The sequence below is a fragment of the Taudactylus pleione genome, unplaced genomic scaffold, assembly GCF_031769625.1.
Source record: "Taudactylus pleione unplaced genomic scaffold, aTauple2 ptg000115l, whole genome shotgun sequence".
Lineage (NCBI taxonomy): Eukaryota > Metazoa > Chordata > Amphibia > Anura > Myobatrachidae > Taudactylus > Taudactylus pleione.
In genome coordinates this window covers 1,234,869-1,256,991 of record NW_028284517.1, presented here as the reverse complement: position 1 = coordinate 1,256,991, position 22,123 = coordinate 1,234,869, and the positions used below count along the sequence as shown (strand labels likewise).

Here is a 22,123-nt window from a genome sequence, read left to right as displayed (position 1 = left end):
TGGCTGCAGCTTCTTCTCACCTGTGGCAAGAACACACCGTGACAGAGGCAAGTATACACAATCCCCCATTTGCAGACACAGAGGCTGAAACAGCGATCTTCGAAACCAGAGCCGTTTATTTGGGCTATAAGGGTTTACAGGATTTGTGATAAGAGACAGCTAAAACATACATGGCCAGCTACATGAGAGCCAGACAAACCAGTACATTCACAATTATCAACTGTAATAGTATGATGATTTGAATAGTTAAAACCACAATAGGTCTAGAATAACAGTCTAAGCTGAGGCAATACAGTTCAATGGCAGGAAAGTACTGTAGAGAAGCAGAGGTACACTTTGCAGAAATGAGACTTTCTTGAGAGAAGTAATCATTCCATGAACCATTATCAGAAATAAATATGCATTGTACTAAAGAAACCAGCATTCACAATGTTTTTTTTTTTTTTTTGTTAAATATTTTTATTGAAATTTTATAATAATTACAGACAAAAGAATTAGACGTTTTGTATTAGATACAAATAGACATTACAATAACAATTTGACATAGATGGATAGTATAGATAGTGTATAAAATATAGTTGAACAACCATCTCTCTATACAGCAGTAAAGTACTTATAGCGATGATACACATTGGGGTTCAATACTGATTTAAAAACAAATGAAAATCTGTACTCAAAGACCTGCTCTGATTTTTTACCCATTTGTGTAGTAGGAAAAGATAATAGAAAACGAGTCACTGTCTACACGGAGAGAAGACAAACCAAAAAACATCTCCATCATTTTTCTTTTTTGTAACAATCCAATAGGTACAGATATTAATAAAAAAGGGGGTACATAAGACATACATACAAGTAGGAAAACACGATAGGTGGGGTGGGAGGGACATAGGGAAAATTCTCAAAAAGAAGTATTTCAAACCTCACGATTTCTCAATCTGAATACAATCAGGCTCCTAATTTTCTGTATCTATCAGCCATATCCGCATATCGTCAAAAATACAGTGATAGTATATATATTATTAACTTATAGGGAAAAATACTATAATTATACTCTTAATATTTAAATCAGCTGTCTCAGTAGATGCAAGTTCGTTTTTCAAACACCTGTAATATTTGGATTTGGGTCTGCGGTTGCAGATGATCAATGTATGGACCCCATCTCCTATAAAATTGCATTACTCCCTTCTCAACATCTGGAAATGAAGCCCTCCTGTCAAAATATAAGTTTTTAAGTAATAAATGTTGAACCTCAGAAATAAAGGGTGGGGTCTTACTGGTCCATTGTTTTAAAATAACTTTTTTGGCAGTAGTTAAAATAATAAAAAATAAAGAAATAATAGATCTTTTGTATGGGCCCAGTTCCCAATTGGTGTAAATAAGACATAGGACCGCTAAAGGGTCTGGGCATAAATGTAAGGAAAATATATTATTAATAAACAAAATTATCTTATTCCAAAATCGGCAAATCTTCCTACACTCCCAAAAATTGTGATAAAAGGAAGCTGAATCATGATGACATTTAAGGCATCGACCTGTCTCATTAGGGACCATATATTTCCTCTGATGTTGTGAAATATATGCTCTATTCAGTACTTTATAGTGTACTTCCTGGAGCATTGCCGTACTTCATTGTAGAATCAAAATGTAAGAGAAAATTGCTAGATTCCGGGAAAGATGGAATGTCCCTGGTCCAGCTATTATGTAAAGAGTTCCAGGCATTGTGGGAGTCGGTCCTATACAACATGTCCTTTAATAGTTTAGTATGGTAGGGACAGGACTTTATCAAAGATAGGAGTGAAACTAGTGGGTCAGATCCATCTGAGGTTAAATAGGCTTTAGGTAAGTTAGAAATATAGTGACGCAGTTGAAGATACATATAAAAACAATTGTTCAAGACATTAAAGGTATTTCTGATATTGACGAATGGTAGTATGTCACCCCCCGGATCGAATACATCATTGATTATTAGAATCCCCTTCCTCTTCCATTCTGCAAAACCCTGATTAGTCATAGCAGGGGGGAATAGTGGGTTACCACAAATAGAAATAAATGGAGTGTAATACCAATCCCTTTTCAGCCTGCGATTAATCGCTATCCAGGCTAGATAGGTGCTATTAAACAGGGGGTTTGATATAATTTGTTGGGGAATTGATTTTTTGGGGGTGTGGAGGAGAGCACTCAGGGAGTATGGTTTAAATAACTCTTTCTCCACATCCAGGGAGGTATAAAGAGAACGATTCAGTAACCAATCTGAGATATATCTAAAGGCAACTGATATAGAGAAAATCTTTAGATCAGGGACATTCAATCCTCCTTCTCTACGGGGCAAACTAAGTCTAGCCAAGGTAATCCTTGATTTTCCACGATTCCAAATAAATTTAGGGAATATTTTTTGAAGCGCATGTAGATCTGTTTTGGTGAGAGAGATCGGCAACATCTGCATAGGGTATGAAATTTTGGGGAATATAACACTCTTCAAGATGGCAATGCGACCCAGTAAGGACAAAGGTAAAGATAACCAGTCTGTCAATAATTTTGATATAGATCGGAGTAAAGGGGTGAAGTTTACTGAGTATAGTTTCCCAGGATCAAAAGGAATATGTATCCCCAAATACTTCAAGGTTGGGCGTGCTAAACAAAAATTTGGAAATATGGGGATTGAATGAAAATCATCTGGTGTACCAGAGAGAGGTAAATATTACGACTTGGCCACATTCACTCTGTAACCCGCGAAAGATCCAAATAAGTCTATGAGATGCATCACCTCCGACATCGAGGAAGCCAGGTCGGACATAAATAAAAGCATATCAGCAGCAAATAATGCTACCTTTAGTTCAACTGCTCCAACCCGGATTCCAAAGCGAGTGCAAACAAGAGTGGTGACAGGGAGCAACCCTGTCTAGTACCCTTGTATATATAGGTAAGGGATCCGAAGCATAGCCATTACAGACAATTTGTGAAGATGAATCAGTATATAGTGAGGTAAGAAGCATAATAAAATCTGACTGGAATCCAAATTTATGAAGTGTGAAAAATAAATGGTCCCAAGACACCAGGTCGAAGGTCTTTTCGGCATCAAATGATAAAATGGTATGTAAATCCCTGGTTTTTAATGATTGAACCCAGTTGGACGCTGCCAGTACTCTACGTTTATTGGACGTCTAGTGACGCCCCCAGATAAACCCAGTCTGATCTTCATGAACCAGTCTGGGAAGTACTATTTTCATTCGCTCAGCTAATATTTTTAATAATATTTTGTAGTCATTATTAAGAAGAGAAATAGGCCTATATGAGCCAGAGCATTCCAGGTCTTTGCCCGGTTTGGGTAGGACTTTTAGAATTGCTGAGTTAAAGTAAGATGGTAAGGTCTTAGTAGTTAAAATGCGATTATATACAGATGTTAATGTATCTATAATTTTGGGGGAGAGAAATTTATAAAATTCCCCGCATGCTTCGTCAGGGGGGGACGCAGCATATAATTTGGCATAGAAAGAGCGAAATTCTTCAAATATTTGTTTGCTAGAAGAGGTGTAAGGGCCGGTGGATATATGAAGTCTTTTAACCAGGTCGCGGGCCTTTTAAAAGATTGGATAAGAGGCGTCCGATCTTATTGCCATGTTTGTAAAATTTAAACCCTCTTTGGAATGTGCCGATCTCCCATATCAGTTAGGATTGCGTCAAAATGAATTTCACAGTCCAAGTATATTTTTTTATGAGCGGGAGTAAGAGAAGCTTTAAATCTAGAAAAGGATTCTGTAAGTGCTTGTTGAGCAGATTTAAAAGCCAAAATCTTTTTCTATTATAGCTGACATATGAAATTATTTCCCCTCTGAGTGCCGCCTTTGAGGTCTGCCAGAACAACAGAGGGTCTTCTTGCTCACATGAAAGATTATCCTGCCTGTAGTTCTGCCATGAGGATTCAATTTTTTTGACGAAATTTCAGTGAGGACATTAAGCTGGACCGGAAACGCCATTGGCGAAATGGGCCTTTATCTACATTGACTGCAAGATCAACCCAGACCAACGCGTGGTCTAAGAGATCTATTGGCTCGATGCAACTATCAAGTGATTTAAAAAATATGGATCAAAATGTAGTCCAGACGGGATAATAAACCATGGGCAGCCGACAAGCAGGAGTAATCCTTTTCAGTGGGATGTTTGGCTCTCCAAACATCAATGAGCTTTAGTTGCTGCATAACATACGGTATACCATATCTGGGCATGTGTGCAGATCGACGGGATGGGTGTTGACAATCCATCTCCTTTGAAGCTATTAAATTAAAATCTCCACAAAAAATTACGTTTTCATTGCTTATAGGGTATAGTTTTGATATGACAAGATATTTTTACGATCTGTTCTATCGGTTAGGTGCGTAAATAGTACAAATCACAAAAGGCACATCATAAATGGAAGTTTCCAGGATGGCATATCGACCTTCAGGGTCTATCGCAGTCCTAAGAACTGTAACAGGTAGAACATGTCTGGCCATCACCACCACACCTCTAGACTTGGAGGTGTATGGGGATGATGCCAATACCCTCCATCCCAACATATTAAGTTTAGCAACCTCCATCGCAACTAGATACGTCTCTTGCAAACACACCAAATCTAGATGCAATTTATTTAAATATATTAGAATCTTTTTGCGCTTGATCAGGGAGTGGAATCCTCCCACATTCCAAGTGCCAAATCTTATTTGTGACATAACATTAACTTAAGTTGATACTAAGAGGATATGTACTATAATTCCAATGAGCCAATATACCAAACCCATCATAAGGACATGGCAAAGAGAAAAAGAAATACATACATGGACAGGAGAGGAGGAGTGAATACAATGGGGAGAAAACATACAATGGGGCAATAGAAACACAGCCGCTGTGAAAAGCAATGGTAAATGCTTGTAATTGCAAACAGGCTGTTTCATAATCAAAATTAAGGCTTCCGGTTGGCGCAGGTGGATAAGCACCAATAAGACAAAGTCCTGGCCAGTGGGCTCCTAACCAGACCCAGCAAAACAATCAATAATATATCCTTCAGCAGAGAACATTTTCAAATTTGCGGAACAACGTGTATTATAACTGAATATATCATTCATTATCAACTAAAGGTTGACACAGGATATAAACAGACTAAACGTCAATGCCATTAGGACACATACTCAGACCCTTGTGGGTGAAGTAGGAGAAGACAGTGTGGAGTATTTTTCGGATTCAAATAACTCCTGAGTATATGCTTCAGCATCTGCTGCAGTGGTGAAATCTTTATATGTGTCACCGTCATATAATCTCAAACGTGCTGGGAATAATAAAGCAAAGCGACGACCATGTTGAATTAAATTTTGGCAGATGGGGGAAAATTCTTTCCTAGCCTTGGTAACTTCTGTAGAAAAGTCTTGGAATATAAATAGGCGGTGACCTTCCCATGTGAGGTGATGGCATTTGCGAGATGCTGGCCATATAATATCTTTATGGATATAATTCAGGCATCGGAATATGACAACTCGAGGTCGCCTGTCAGGGGTGTTTCTTTGAGGGCCCAAACGGTGAGCCCTATCCACAATGATATCTTGACAGTTCTCAGCAACATCCAAAAAGGCTGGGAGTTGTGTAGATAAAAATTTAATAAGGTCTGTCCCTTTAATGGTCTCCGGGAGACCTACGACTCTTAAATTGTTCCGATGCAACCTGTACTCAAGGTCGTCGACTTTAGAAAGTAAATGCTGGTGAGATTTATGCAGTGTGACAAATTCAGCTTTTATAGTGTTAAGTTCATGAAAATTAGATCCAGACACGTTTTCAGTATCAGAGACTCTTTGAGAGATCTGCTGCATCTGGCCCTTTAAGGCAGACATTGTCTGCTGAAAAAGATCTGCCTGTTCCTGAGCATAGGTCTCATAGCCCCTTTAATTGCTTGGACCACCTCCACATAAGTTATGAAAGAATCAGCGGTACCTGTAGCAGGCTCTGAGGAGATCTGAGCAGCCTGCTGTGTAGTAGTGGGAATCGATTCTCCCTGCTGCGGAGTCGCGGCCGCCGTCTTGGATTCGGAGGGGCGGCGGTCAGTGCGATTCCTCTGTGATTTCCCCAGCATTGAGGAGGGGAAATACTTTTCCATACAGGTAAGCGGGGTCTCGGGTGCCAGAGGGAGCTTCAGGGGGCAGAGTTGAGGCTGTCAAACAGCCTTGTGGTGTGTAATTCACCGGGTCTGGAGCGGAGCCTTAGCCACACACAGCTCACTGCATAGTGGGGCGGAGCCGGAAGTGCTTCACAATGTTTAACTGCAAAAATGCACAATGCCTAGACAGAGATCATCAATTAATGAAACATCAGCAAGAATGAATACACATTGCATTTAAATCAAATCAACAGTTGACATCCCATCATGGTTGCATCAGACTTGAGCTGACACAACAAACAAACCACGTCCCCTCCCAGCATGAGTTGGAGGTTCACCAGGGAAATTACAATCATCGATTATACAATGGGTCACAAAAGGGGTAACCTAACCATATACTCCTAGCCTAATGAGCTAAACAGACCCCCAAGCCACACCTTACCAGGTAAGTAATGAACCCCTAACAGTTAGAGAAGGAGCTACCAATAAGTCAAGAAGATTCCCCAATAACTAAGTCCAGGCTAATAACAGAAGACCTATATTTCCGCATTTTGCACTTCTATTGGGGGAAAAACTGAGAGCAGGAGGTTAGTTTGGAGGGCAGTTGAAGACTGAGAACCTATAAAAAGTGACAGGGAATCTGAGGTAATCTCACCCCTTGCTGCGGCTATTCAGCCTCCTCTGATATCCAGTGGAGCTCCGGGATGCTAAGCACCACACAAGAGCTCCAAGAAGCAGTCCTTAGATGTCAGTACACAGGGATGCTTGCAGGGGAAATTCCCCTTCTCAGGGCTCTGTCAGGCAGAGAAGTTACTGCAGCCCAGGGGTCCTTGAGCCTTTTCCGTTGGGGTTGTCACTTCCCTTGCATGTTGTCCTTGGATCCTCCCAGCATAGCCTTACTCCAGGTGTGCATCCCTCCTGTCAGCGCTGGTGGTCAAGTCACAGTGCGGGCTCCTTCCCCTTGATCCCGCAGGCAGCTCCTCCGTGCCGATCTTCCAAATCTTCTGGCACTTCTCCGGGCAGCCCACAGCATAATGGGTCCTACGGCTCTCCCAGAAAGTCCTAGCAACAACAGTCTTCTCCGGGTGCAGTGGCTGACAGGTACAGGTGGTGATTACTCTAGGGGGTCCTGCAGGGGCAGGCTCAGCAGGGATCTTTAGCCTCTCGGGTGAGAGTAATTATATCTCAGGCATTTGTAGGGGTTTGGTATGGTAATCCAGTAGGGTACTCTTCTTCTGCTGCAGAGTACAGTAATTATAATCCACAGTAATGGGATAGGGATATAGTGGTTTTCGTTTGCGCTTGAATTTCCGCAGCTCAAAATTGGTAAAAATTGAAATTGGGTGGGTATATGAGCGCTGGTGTAAGAATGTACAATAACTGCCTATGAATCTAAAATATGTTTGTAGATAATGGTGCAAGTGTTACTGAAGTCAATTGACTTGCTGCTGCAAGTCTGCTGCACCCAGCACAGAGGAGGCAGACGGCCGTAGCCTCCCCTCCTCCCTCTGATGTCCTGGCAGCCTGTTGGGACAGGAGAGACATCATGACATCTCCCCGTTCAAGGCTCCCAGAGTTCAGTTAGGAGTTGCTGACTGCTGTGCGGTGGGGCTGTTTGGCAAGGAGTGTCCCGGTGCAGCGCTGTGTGTATCGTCACCAGCGGAGTCTGAGGACACTGGACTGGATGAGGACCTGTCAGGTAAGGTCCGGTCCAGACAAAGACTGGGGCAGCAATATCAAGAGCAATGGCCAGCCCAGCAGCCTACCCCAGACCCAAGCCATTTATAAATATAAATAAATGTATATACAGTATATATACTGTATATACATTTATTTATATTTCCTGAAAATAATCATTCAGCAGCACAGGAGTTGTAAGTGGCTGGGGTCTGGGGTAGGCTGCTGGGCTGGCCATTGCTCTTGATATTGCTGCCCCAGTCTTTGTACCTATATATGTACATATAGTCAGGTGCATAAATATTGGGACATTGACAGAATTTTCATATTTTGGCCTCTATTCACCACCACAATGGCTTTGAAATGAAACAAACAAGATGTGCATTAACAGCAGACTTTCAGATTTAATTCGAGGGTAATTACATCCAAATCAGGTGAACGGTGTAGGAATTGCAACGGTTTCTATATGTGCCTCCCACTTTTTAAGGGGCCAAAAGTAATGGGACTATCAACTCAAAAGCTATTTCATGGACAGGTGTAGGCTATTCCCTAGTTATTTCATTATCAATTAAGCAGGTAAAAGGTCTGGAGTTGATTCTAGGTGTGACATTTGCATTTGGAATCAGTTACTGCCGACTCTCAATATGAGATCCAAAGAGCTGTCACTATCAGTGAAGCAAGCCATCATTAGGCTGAAAAAAATCAAAACAAACCCATCAGATAGATAGCAAAAACATTAGGTGTGGCCAAATCAACTGTTTGGAACATTCTTAAAAAGAAAGAACGCACCGGAGAGCTCAGCAACACCAAAAGACCCGGAAGACCACGGAAAACAACTGTGGTGGATGACAGAATCATTATTTCCCTGGTGAAGAAAAACCCCTTCACAACAGTTGGCCAAATCAAGAACACTCTCCAGGAGGTAGGTGTATATGTGTCAAAGTCAACAATCAAGAGAAGACTTCACAAAAGTGAATATAGAGGGTTCACCACAACATGTAAACCATTGGTGAGCCACAAAAACAGGAAGACCAGATTAGAGTTTACCAAACAACTAAAAAAGCCATTACAGTTCTTGAACAACATCCTATGGACAGATGAGACAAAGATCAACTTGTACCAGAGTGATGGGAAGAGAAGAGTATGGAGAAGGAACTGCTCATGATCCAAAACATACCACCTCATCAGTGAAGCATGGTGGTGGTAGTGTCATGGCGTGTATTTATTAATGATGTGACTGCTGACGAAAGCAGCAGAATGAATTCTGAAGTGTTTCGGGCAATATTATATGCTCATATTCAGTCAAATGCTTCAGAACTCATTGGATGGCGCTTCATAGTGCAGATGGACAATGACCCGAAGCATACTGCAAAAGCAACCAAAGAGTTTTTTAAGGCTAAAAAGTGGAATGTTATGCAATGGCCAAGTTAATCCCCTGACCTAAATGAGATTGAGCATGCATTTCACTTGAAGACAAAACTGAAGGGAAAATGCCCCAAGAACAAGCAGGAAGACATTTGCAGTAGAGGCCTGGTAGAGCATCACCAGGGATGAAACCCAACGTCTGGTGATGTCTATGCATTCCAGACTTCAGGCTGTAATTGCCTGCAAAGGATTTGCAACAAAGTATTAAAAAGTGAAAGTTAGATTTAGGATTGTTTAGTTTGTCCCATTACTTTTGGCCCCTTAAAAAGTGGGAGGCACATATAGAAACCGTTGTAAATCCTACACCGTTCACCTGATTTGGATGTAATTACCCTCAAATTAAATCTGAAAGTCTGCAGTTAAAGCACATCTTGTTTGTTTCATTTCAAAGCCATTGTGGTGGTGAATAGAGGCCAAAATATGAAAATTCTGTCAATGTCCCAATATTTATGCACCTGACTGTATATATCAATATACATATAGTATATATATATATGTATATTATCTATAATACAAGAAAATACTGTGGCACTCCAGTCACATTTTCACCCTTTCCATTGTTTGTGTGTGTGGGGGAGGGGGGGGGGGGGCACCAATGACCTTTAATGCACAGGGCACCAAAATGCCTAGTTACAGCTCTGACCCCCCACCTCGGGGGGTTGCAGAGTTTATACATACCCATGAAAAAAAATGTCCTTATTGCAGTGATATGTGGCAGTGCAAACAGCAATTTTTAACACTCATGCAACACAATCAGGTTTATCGCATACCCCATATGTACAAAGCACAGGAATGCATTGTCACGATGGGTAACGCCATCTTCAGGTGGTGTTACCTGATATAAGCCTATGGGCTTCTATCCAGGATGCTCACCCTGAGAGGGATCCAATCGGATCCCCACCATCATCCCCCACTGCCGGCATTCTGCGCATGTTCAAGAGGACACCAGAGGGACTTTGGGTGATAAAATTTGTGAGCCTCCTGCAGGTCTTGGGAGAGTAGGCAAGTACAGTATGTATTACAGTATTGCAATACGTCCATGGATTCACCATTTACAGGTTTAGTACAGTTTGAAGTCGTACTGAGATTAAAAAACAAGTGTTACTGTTACCAGGTTGTGTGTGTGTGTGTGTATATATATATATATATATATATATATATATATATATATTCAGAGTGAAGTGAAATGAGGATGGTTCATTAAATAAAGTAACAAGACCTCTCATTGCGTACATTTTTTCAACTCATACATATAATCTTCAGTATACCAGTCTTCCTTCTCTCCTATCCTGCTCCTGCCTTGGGCTTGTTAACAAAACGGAGTTGCCCTAAGGCTGTGGGCGGGGTATAGGGGGAAGGACTGGAGCATCCTGGGATTGAAAAGCTTTGCTATTATTGTCCGGTTCTCCAAGTCCCACCTGCACCCATTGTCTCCCTGTGGACCCTATGGACTTCGAAAAAAGAGCGTTAACAAAAGGTAAATTTTACCATAACTCTCCTTTTCTTCACATACCGCCTGATCCTTGAAAGAAAATCAAAAATTCAGAGTAATGGAGCATACACACGATCAGATTTGTCAGATGAACGATTTGAACTATGAACGATTTTTGACTGCATTAAAATGAATGGAATCATCCAAATCTGACTGCAAACACATCAGATGTCAGATAGCGTTATCTGACCATCGGGAACGCGCATCGTTCAGACATGTCAGATATGTTAGATTTTCCTTCAGATATGAACGATTGAACGAGTTTTTAAATCGTTATCGTTCAGATCTGAAGAAAAATCTGACCGTGTGTATGCACCATAAGCGTTTCAGTCCTAGATTTGACCCTTTATCAAGACCCATAATGAAATAGGTGTGCAATCTCTTTGCGGAACACGCCTTGAGATTACACACTGCCGCTGTTCCCAGGTTTATATAATATATTATAGAAAGACAACAAGATGGCACATAATGTAATGAAATTACAATAGGGAATCCACCATAGTAATAATAATACACCTACATCAAATAGATAAAAATGAGGCATATCAGAATACTCATGCATTGTGTAGAAATGAGCAGTGTGTCTCAACGATAGCTCATGAGCTGGCTAAAATAGGTAAGTGAAGGGACTTGGGGCCTAATTCAGACCCGTTCGCGAGTGCTGAGCGCTCGCAAGCATGTCGATGGTGCCCTAATGCGCACGACGGAGGGAGCTCCGTCGTGCGCATGCGCGAGACCCGCATAGGGTCTCGCACCAAAGGGGACGTGCTGTCGATGGTGACTGAAAGCACGCCTCTTTGGTGGGCGTTGCTGCCCAGAGGCGTTCCCATGGGAATGCCTTCCGCCTGGAGCCGGCCCCACTGACATCACTAGTGATGTCAGTGGGAGTGCTTTTGGCTCTGATAGAGCCAAAAGCACTCCTGGGCTTGCGGCAGCGAAACCCTACCGCAGAGTCTCGTCGCAAGCCCGATGGTCGCGATGGTCTTGACCATCGCAACCATCTTTTTGGCCGCTAGCATAAGCTGTGGGTGGTCACCCACAGCTATGCGAACGGCCAGGAGGCCACTCCATTTTTAGGTAGGAGGGCCCTGATTCAGAGCGGGCGCTCATTCAGAGCGTCCGGCTCTGAATCAGGCCCTTATTTCATCGGCCCCTTGTGGTCTTGCAGGATCCAGGGGAAGGGGATATGCCGTGTGCTGATGTGCCTATTTTAGCCTTTCCCAGCTGATGTATGATCAGAGGTCACTGTAACCTTCGGCTGCTCTTAGAGCAAATTATATATTTGGACAGTGCTGTGTCAGGTGGTTACTAATCATATTACAGTCTTATAAAAAGTTTAAAGGCAATGTTCAATTATCACACCAATTACAGCAGCAAGTCTTTTTGAATATGATGCCACAAACTTGGCACATCTATCTTTGGGCAGTTTTGCCCATTCCTCTTTGCAGCACCTCTCAAGCTCCATCAGGTTGGATGGGAAGTGTCGGTGCACAGCCATTTTCAGATCTCTCCAGAGATGTTCAATTGGATTCAAGTCTGGGCTCTGGCTGGGCCACTCAAGGACATTCACAGAGTTGTCCTGAAGCCACTCCTTTGATATCTTGGCTGTGTGCTTAGGGTCGTTGTCCTGCTGAAAGATGAACCGTCGCCCCAGTCTGAGGTCAAGAGCAGGTTTTCATCCAGGATATGTCTGTACATTGCTGCATTCATCATTCCCTCTATCCTGACCAGTCTCCCAGTTCCTGCCGCTGAAAAACATCCCCACAGCATGATGCTACCACCACCATGCTTCACTGTAGGGATGGTATTGACCTGGTGATGAGTGGTGCCTCGTTTCCTCCAAACATAACGCCTGGCATTCACGCCAAAGAGTACAATCTTTGTCTCTCATGGTCTGATAGTCCTTCAGGTGCATTTTATCAAACTCCAGGCGGGCTGCCATGTGCTTTTTACTAAGAAGTTGCTTCCGTCTGGCCACTTTACCATACAAGCCTGATTGGTGCAAAGATGGTTGTCCTTCTGGAAGGTTCTCTCTCCAGAGGAATACTGTAGCTCTGACAGAGTGACCATCAAGTTCTTGGTCACCTCCCTGACTAGGGCCCTTGTCCCCTGATCGCTCAGTTTAGATGGCCGGGCAACTCTAGGAAGAGTCCTGGTGGTTCCGAACTTCTTCCATTTACGGATATGGAGGCCACTGTGCTCGTTGGGACCTTCAAAGCAGCAGATATTTTTCTGTACCCTTCCCCAGATTTGTGACTCGAGACAATCCTGTCTCAGAGGTCTACTGACAATTCCTTGAACTTCATGCTTGGTATGTGCTCTGACATGCACTGTCAAGTGTGGGACCTTATATAGACAGGTGTATGCCTTTCAAAATCATGTCCAATAAACTGAATTTACCACAGGTGGACTCCAATTAAGCTGTAGCAACATCTCAAGGATGATCAGAGGAAACAGGATGCACCTGAGCTAAATTTTGAGCTTCATGGCAAAGGCCGTGAATACTTATGAACATGTGATTTCTTAGTGTTTTTTAATTAAATTTGCAAAAATCTCAAAAAAACTTTTTACACGTTGTCATTATGGGGTATTGTGTGTAGAATTTTGAGGACAAAAATGAATTTATTCCATTTTGGAGTAAGGCTGTAACATAACAAAATGTGGAAAAAAGTGAAGCGGCGTGAATACTTTTCGGATGCACTGTATACGTACGAGAGAGCTTCATCTGGAGACCTACTCTGGGTCTAAAGTGAAGTGATGCACGTGTAGCCTCCATACTTTCCGACAGTAGCAATTAGGGAGCTCAGCCTGGAGCAGACCTCCTTGCAGCACCGTACTTTCAGATTTAGTAAAGTTGAAGCCCGGAGAGTTTTGGATCTTTGGGCTTTGACTCATATGTCTCATTTCTGAACCAAGCTTTCCTTTCTGCCCCAAATGGTCTGCAAGTGCCATTTTACTCAGGACATTGTGATCACCAGCTTTAGACCCAGAGTAGGTCTCCAGATGAAGTGCTCTCTTTTTATTCTCTGGATGTTGTCAGGGCCTTAGGATGACCTTTGTGACTGTCAGGTACCCATAAGAGCGGTTGACCAGCCTCTAAGTAGACTCCTGTCAGGTGTTTTTTTTTGGTAATAGGCAAGTAATCTGAAAATTTGTTGGGACATTCAGCTACGGCCACATACTGTGTTCACCTAGTAGAACAGCTGGGTCAGACAGCCACCTGAGTTTTAGGTACAAACATTCTACAGAATCAATATTTCTGTCTGTAAAGATGCTAGGTGTGTGCCAGCTTTAGGGCTTCCCAGGTTGTTCCAGTGTCCCGCATTAGGATGAAAGAGAAAATGGGATTTTTATACTTTCATTAAATCCTTTTCTCTGAATTCAGAGCGGGACACTGAATGTACACAATTTACGCTGTTGTTTTGTATTCTGTACTCCTTATTACGCTTCTTGTTTCTTTTGCAGAAACCATCTATGCTCTCTACCATCTTCTGTAGGAGTTTTTGGAGGAAGCTTTAGAAGTCCACAAGTTGCGAAACTATACTCTATACCCCAATTGTCCCATCATCACTCTCCTCCCTCCCTCCACACACACACACACACACACACACACACACACACACACGGGATAGGATTTTCATGCAAGTATAAAAATTCCATTTCGAGTCCCCCAATCAACTAATTGCTTCCAATGTTTCTTTTTTCCAATCATCTTTATTGATGTTATAGTCATTTTAACATTTCAGCATGTCAAATATAAAAAAACAAATCAAACATATTTACAACAGCATAGAACTGAGATGCAATGAAGCAGACGTACAGGAGTCATCAGTCATATGCTTTTGGCATTCTTATTAAAGGGCAATAAAGCTAAAGAGAGCTACTAACGCTGCACATTTTGTGTGTGTATTACAGATGTCTCATCTTTAATGCTATTGAAAGACAGCCACCCCCTGCTTGCAGAAAATGACCAATCCAGAGGTTCTCAAACTCGGTCCTCAAGGCACCCTAACAGTCCAGGTTTTAAGGATATCCATGCCTGTTCACAGGTGACTTAATTAGTACATCAGTCAATTTGTTTTAACCACCTGTGCTCAACCAAGGATATCTCTAAAACTTGAACTGTTGGGGTGGCCTTGAGGACCTCGTTTGGGAACCTCTGGACTAATGCCAAAGCAAGACACAAAACACAATGTTGCCTACCCAATGTGATATATTTTACAGGTGTAAAATAATTATAAAGTATAATGCATTTTAGGTTTAGTATCCTTTACATAAGACACCGGCATCACCGACCACTGCAACCTCCTGTGGTTCCACAAATAGTACAACCGTGCATATCCAGGAACTTACATATCACAGAGTATCTCTGCCAGGGTCCAAATCCCTAGAAGGGTGGCTGCAGTTCCTCTTTTTGTGCATGTTCCCTGGGGAATGCCAATAAATGGCTATGTATATTATTTTTTTCCTTGGCACATGATGCTCATGACTGGGGTGGACAACACGCCGCAGGGAAACACTATAGAAAGAACATTTGCTAGTGTGCACCCCCGCTGCAGGAGCCACAGCACTCTCCCATCTCCCCATACTGGGAGTGGTCCTACGCAACGCAGGGATAATCTATAGAGAGATTATTCGCTACTGTGCACCCCTATAGCTATGACACTCATAGGGGTCTATTTATAAAGCAACGTACAGTGAGAATACATTTTGAATCACTGCAATTAGGGGAGTTACTCCAGCCCTACACCAATTCGGTGCTGAAAATGTAACGATCCAGTAAAGATATATGACTGTGTGATGTTAAAATCGTATTGGGCTCGCTGAGAAGCGTAATAGATTCTTTCAGAGACCAGCTATAATCAAAAGGCCAAATCCATTTGATAACACAAATAAAAAGATTACATGCAAATTATTATCACACAAATATGCACCTTGCAAAATAAACCAACAAAGATATTTTTTTATTTGTTTTTAGTAAAAGTCATCAGAATTGCCATTCATTTTGCTGGGGGCGTCTGTGGCTATCCCATATGTTCTCCGTATAACGTAAGGCTATCACTGAGCCTTTAGAGATTCATAACATCACCACTTGGTGTATTTCTCTACAGGAAACCCGGCCACTATAATAGGGAGGTGGGGAGGAGCCCGATTGACATCTTGCCGGAGAAGAAGTGTCTCTTTCTCCTGTCAGGCTAATACATCATAAGCATTACAGCAGCCCTGGCTGTAGGTACACCACACACACACCGTCATATCCTGAACCTCAGCCATCACCCACTAATGGGAGAGTCATACACACCATGGGGAAATACTGTAGAGAGAAAATACACTATTGTACACTCCCAGCTGTAGCTATGCCGCAAACACTGTCTTGATACAGAACCTCAGCTATTTCCCATCTCACATTACTGTGGAGTCGTACGCTCCATGGGGAAACACTGTAGACAGAAAATGCACCATAGTACGTCCCAGCTGTAGTTACACCACACACACTGTCAGATTCAGAACCCCAGCTATTTCCCATCTTACAGTACATTACTGTGGGAGAAATACACACCAGTGGGAATAACTGTAGAGAACATTTACTATTGCGTGCCCCGGCTGTAGGAACACAACACAGTCCATTCCGGAACCCCAGCTATTTCCCCTCTTACAGTACATTGCTGTAGGAATAGTACACACCATGGGGAAACACTGTAGAGAGAACATTCAACATTGTGGGTCCTGACTGTAGGTGCACCACACACACTGTCAGATACAGAACCCCAGCAATTTCCCATCTTACAGTACATTGCAGTGGGAGTAGTACGTACCATAGGGAAACATTGTAGAGAGAAAATGCACTATTGTGCACCCTAGTAGTAGGTACCTCACTCTTTTGTATGATCCAGAACCTCGGCTATTTCACACTACAGGGAGAGTCGTACAAACTGTGGGGAAACACTGTATAATGAACCACTATTGTCCATCCTAGCTGCAGGTACACCACACTCAGCATACGATCCAGAACCCAAACTCTTTCCCTCTCACACTACTGAGGGAGTTGTACACATCATTAAGAAACACTGTACAGAGAACATTCACTATTACACGCCCTGGCTGTAGGTACACCACATTCACTGTCTAATCGTGAACCCCAGCCATCTCCCACTAATGAGATGTAGGCTGTAGGTACACCACTCTGTCTGATCCGGTCCCTGGCCATCTCCCACTAATGAGATGTAGGCTGTAGGTACACCACTCTGTCTGATCCGGGCCTTGGCCATCTCCCACTACTGTGTGCACCATGGGGAAACACTGTAGACAGAACATTTATTATTGTGAGTCCTGGCTGCAGATACAAAACCCTCAGCATATGATCCAGAACCCCAACTCTTTCCCAGCTCACACTACTGAGTATGCACGGAGAACAAGATGCTGTTTTAGGCATAGCCCCGTTATTTAAGAGAAATTAAAACAGGGCCTGCAAATATAATTGGAAGTTCCTGGATTTTTTGTGCACCATAAAATTATGTATCAAGGGAGAACATCCCCCATTGGCTTTTATGCATATTTATATTGTCCTTTATATGCTCATAGCAATTATTTGCGCAGTCACTTTCTTGCTGTCATCTGTTCATAAAAGTCAATTACTTGTTCAGCACAGAACTCTGCTGCCCCAACTCAGTTTATATATTATCACATAAGGAAGGGCTCAGCTTATTAACACAATGAGTTTGCATATATTGCAGGCAGATTGCATTTTGCCACAACATAGTCAATGGATTTTGGTGATATTCTTCAATGGCGTTTACAGTCACAGTTCTCTTTGCTCTGTTGGTAGTCAAGGGAATACCTGACAAACGAGGTGTCAGAAAGTACTGCAAGAGTTTTAAATGTTCAACATGAAACCCGAGGCAGCGTTCCCAGGGAAAAACAGAACAAGCATTTAGTACGCAGGCGATACCTTATCCGAAACCAGCTTCCCAATTTCAAAGGACACTTTAGAAAACATTTGGCCGGAGGGGATCAATGTGTTGAACCATCCTCCAATAATACGAGGACAGAACAGGCACAGAACATGGCTGTCTACCAGGCAGATTCATTCCATCGGGGACAATTAAACCAATACTGCTTAGTGAGCGAACATGTTGGGTAACAGGTTACATTACTGTCACTGGAGGTCACTATGTGCAGTCAGCTGTTGAGCTGGAAATATAGAACAAGCCCCTTTTTAGGAGCAGGTTGTTATCCTGACTGTCCATTTATATAGATCATTCACAATCTTTTCACTTGTATAAACATATTCCCAGAGTGGTTAAGGAAACAAACTGTCAGCAGAAGGAAACTGTGATCCTCATTTCTGCCCTTCTTCATAACTGTAGGTACAGCGTTTGGTCATTATCTGTCCCGATTCATTCCGGGGAATTACAGTTTCACCAACAACCTTGCCAAAATAAAATGTGTTTATTTTGAAGGATTCCAGTATTAGTTCCTTGGGACAAATGTTTTCTATAGGAGAAAAACGAGCTGCCACGTTGCGGAGGAGAAAACTCTATACAGTAAGATGCATATAGTGTGACATGGAAGGATTATTATTTCAAAATAATATATCGCCTAGTGCTGGGTGCGATCAGTAGCTGCCAGCTTATTAAACACATCTACCATCCCTCTCAACAGCCAATCCTGTCCCAGGAGACAAGAGGGTGTGTGTGTGTGTGTCTGGGTGAGCTTGGCTAATGAGTGGTCTCCAGGGGGCACAATGAATGCCAGTGCATCTTCACCAACTCATCTTAGGGGATATTACTGGCTTTCAGATAAAGGCACTTTTCCAACTTGGGAATCCCTGAATATAGAAATACCAACATTAATATGAGGACATCTCATAGATTCTGTTCATCTACACAGATGTGTTTAAAGCCTATCTAATACACTACAGACACTGCAAAGCCAAGACCTGATCCTCAATGTGAGAGGCTGGGAATACTCACGTATGAGATCTGTGCTGTCCCATCCCGATCATTAGTGGGCATTGCAGGTGACGCAGGGACACCCACAATGCAATATCAGGACAATGACCTTGGTCTTTGCAGCCTGTGTGGCCGTAATACAGGTATAAAAGGAACAATTCATTTCAGAACAGGTCCAAGTAGAAATTTAATAAAACCTTATTGCATGGATTTTCAACTCCAGTCCCCAAGTACCCCCAACAGATCATGTTTTCAGGACTTCTTTAATCATGCACTTGTGAGTTCATCTATTTTTCTGGGTCAGTTATTAACAACCCTGTCTCCCCAGACAGAAATCCTGAAAACATGACCTGTTAAGAGTACAAGAGGACTGGAGTTGAAAATCCCTGGCATCATTGTATTAAACCTGAACCTGCAGTCAATGCTCGACTACGCGACGGCGCAAGCAACAGCCATTATGAAATACAGAAGTCTGTGCATACAATAGAAGGCAATCCCGCCTCTAAAGGAACCACACCTTATACTGGACTCCCCTGGCTCTGGGAGCCAGCACATACCACGTATCCCAGCTCTGAGCTGTAGGGAAATCCCAGATTCCCCATTTGTTGCAAGTAGGGGGGGACCAGCTGAATGAAAAGGAGCTGCACGGAAAATGGGCATACAGAGTGGCAGGCAGAAGCTACAACTTTTCCTTACACTATATACAAAGTGACTGTGAATGTTCCTGAGAGACAGCGACGGGTAATTGTGGCGATTAAATAATTTTAGATTACATCAGTGACAACATTCAAAGAATTTGGGCCTCCTCATTTCATGCAACATTGTGAACGACCCTAAAAACTTGGCATGCGGCTGTCACATGGGAAACTCCATCACTTAGGAAGATACATTAACCAGGTAAGTGTTTTACATCACAGTAATTGCAGTGTAGGCTTGTCACCCCCTAGTGGTCGCTGTGCAGAGTGCTGCAGCAGGTTTTACCTTTAGTTTGGGGGAGAGGATAAGAGGGCCGGAATAGAGCTCCTGTGACTACTGTATATCGGTTCCTGAACACTCACATGGGACTGACAGACTAGTGAGGAGCTTTTATAGTTACTTGGACCCCTGTAAGGAGACATGCTCAACAGTTTAAAAGTTCTCATTAGAAATAAGGTGACGCCGGTAAGAGTCCCAAAACCCACAAAGTAGCTTTGCATAAAAAAAAAAAAAAAGTCTGTTCTATACAATGTGTACTTTACATGACGCTGACATGGTCAGCGAAGGCTTGAGAAGCGTTCCAGTTGTCACTGACTACACAACAAACACCTTCCAGGGACTGCAGGGCCTCATGGGCTATAATAGGATCGCGGTCCAGCAAGTTCTGAGAGATAGACAGCTGCCGCAGCTTGATCTCGCCGCATCCTTCCAGCTTCTTAGCAAACTGTAGCAGTCCCTCTGGCTTGATGCAGTTGGAGCTGATGGTAAAAGATAAACAGATGAACCTCAACTCTTGTGCAACAGAAACAGTCACATATAGCTGGAGGGAAGGAGTCTGGGGGCCATGGGGTGAAAGGGGGCAAGCGCCATTTGTGGGGGTGGTGGTGTGGGAAAGAGGTCTGAGCATGGCGCACCAACTATACACAGCCCTGTGTCCACCATTACAGTCGTACATCTATCACGGCCCCAGGGGTAGTCTGTGCTCTGTCCACAATAGCAACGTTTCAGCCATGTACAGTAAGTGCTACTGATGGGGAATTTCAGCATCTGTAGGATTCTTGGAGCAGCATAAACTATGCAGGGGATTGATCCGTTTACTCATGCAAATATACCTAATGCAGTCCATAATCATTGTCTTCAGACTAGAGATTGTTACATATTGGTACAAAACATGCTGATATGTATCGTCAAATCCTGAAGATATATAGCGGATTACATCTGCAATACCTTGAAAATAGTAAAAGCTGTGAATCAGATGGTTGACTCGGGCATGTGTCGATTATCACAGAAACATAGGATGTACCGATCTAGTGCACAATAGGATGTACTGATCTAGTGCACAAAGGATGTACCGATCTAGTGCACAATAGGTGTGCACATAGGATGTACCGATCTAGTGCACAATAGGTGTGCACAAAGGATGTACTGATCTAGTGCACAATAGGTGTGCACATAGGATGTACCGATCTAGTGCACAATAGGATGTACTGATCTAGTGCACAATAGGTGTGCACATAGGATGTACCGATCTAGTGCACAATAGGATGTACTGATCTAGTGCACAATAGGTGTGCACATAGGATGTACTGATCTAGTGCACAAAGGATGTACTGATCTAGTGCACAATAGGTGTGCACAAAGGATGTACTGATCTAGTGCGCAATAGGTACGCACATAGGATGTACTGATCTAGTGCACAATAGGTGTACACATAGGATGTACTGATCTAGTGCACAATAGGTGTGCACATAGGATGTACTGATCTAGTGCACAATAGGTGTGCACATAGGATGTACCGATCTAGTGCACAATAGGATGTACTGATCTAGTGCACAATAGGTGTGCACATAGGATGTACTGATCTAGTGCACAAAGGATGTACTGATCTAGTGCACAATAGGTGTGCACAAAGGATGTACTGATCTAGTGCGCAATAGGTACGCACATAGGATGTACCGATCAAGTGCACAATAGGTGTGCACATAGGATGTACCGATCAAGTGCACAATAGGTGTGCACATAGGATGTACTAATCTAGTGTGCAATAGGTGTGCACATAGGATGTACTGATCTAGTGCACAATAGGTGTGCACATAGGATGTACTGATCTAGTGCACAATAGGTGTACACATAGGATGTACTGATCTAGTGCACAATAGGTGTGCACATAGGATGTACTGATCTAGTGCACAATAGGTGTGCACATAGGATGTACCGATCTAGTGCACAATAGGTGTGCACATAGGATGTACTAATCTAGTGTGCAATAGGTGTGCACATAGGATGTACTGATCTAGTGCGCAATAGGTGTGCACATAGGATGTACTGATCTAGTGCACAATAGGTGTGCACATAGGATGTACTGATCAAGTGCACAATAGGTGTGCACATAGGATGTACCGATCAAGTGCACAATAGGTGTGCACATAGGATGTACCGATCAAGTGCACAATAGGTGTGCACATAGGATGTACTGTACATACCTCTCTATATATAACTTTTGGAGCTGTGCTCATACATTACCAGCACTGTTCTTTTACCTGTATTTTTGAACATTTAACTACTTTTATCTGCACTGTCTCTACAGCATACAGCCTCCACTCCAGTTTTCATCTTACTTATTACCTCGTCCTCAGCATAAACACCCTTACTTCAACACCCCCCATATTCAAAGTCCATATAATCCTCTACTTTATCCACCCCCCATTCTCCCCCTCTTGTCTTCTCCACTTGCCGTTTCCCTTTTTATCTCTCATCACTCTG

The 22,123-nt window shown here is 42.8% G+C and overlaps 1 protein-coding gene across 1 annotated transcript in view; it reads right to left on the bottom strand.

Annotated features, from left to right (window-relative positions):
* Positions 1-16,260: 16,260 nt before the first annotated feature.
* LRRC41 (leucine rich repeat containing 41) overlaps positions 16,261-22,123 on the bottom strand; it is a 31,536-nt gene continuing 25,673 nt past the window's right edge. The window contains exon 10 of the mRNA XM_088471609.1: positions 16,261-20,118. Within this exon, the coding sequence (XP_088327735.1) occupies positions 19,899-20,118 (220 nt within the window). The 3' untranslated portion in view covers positions 16,261-19,898. The remainder of the gene's footprint in view (positions 20,119-22,123) is intronic.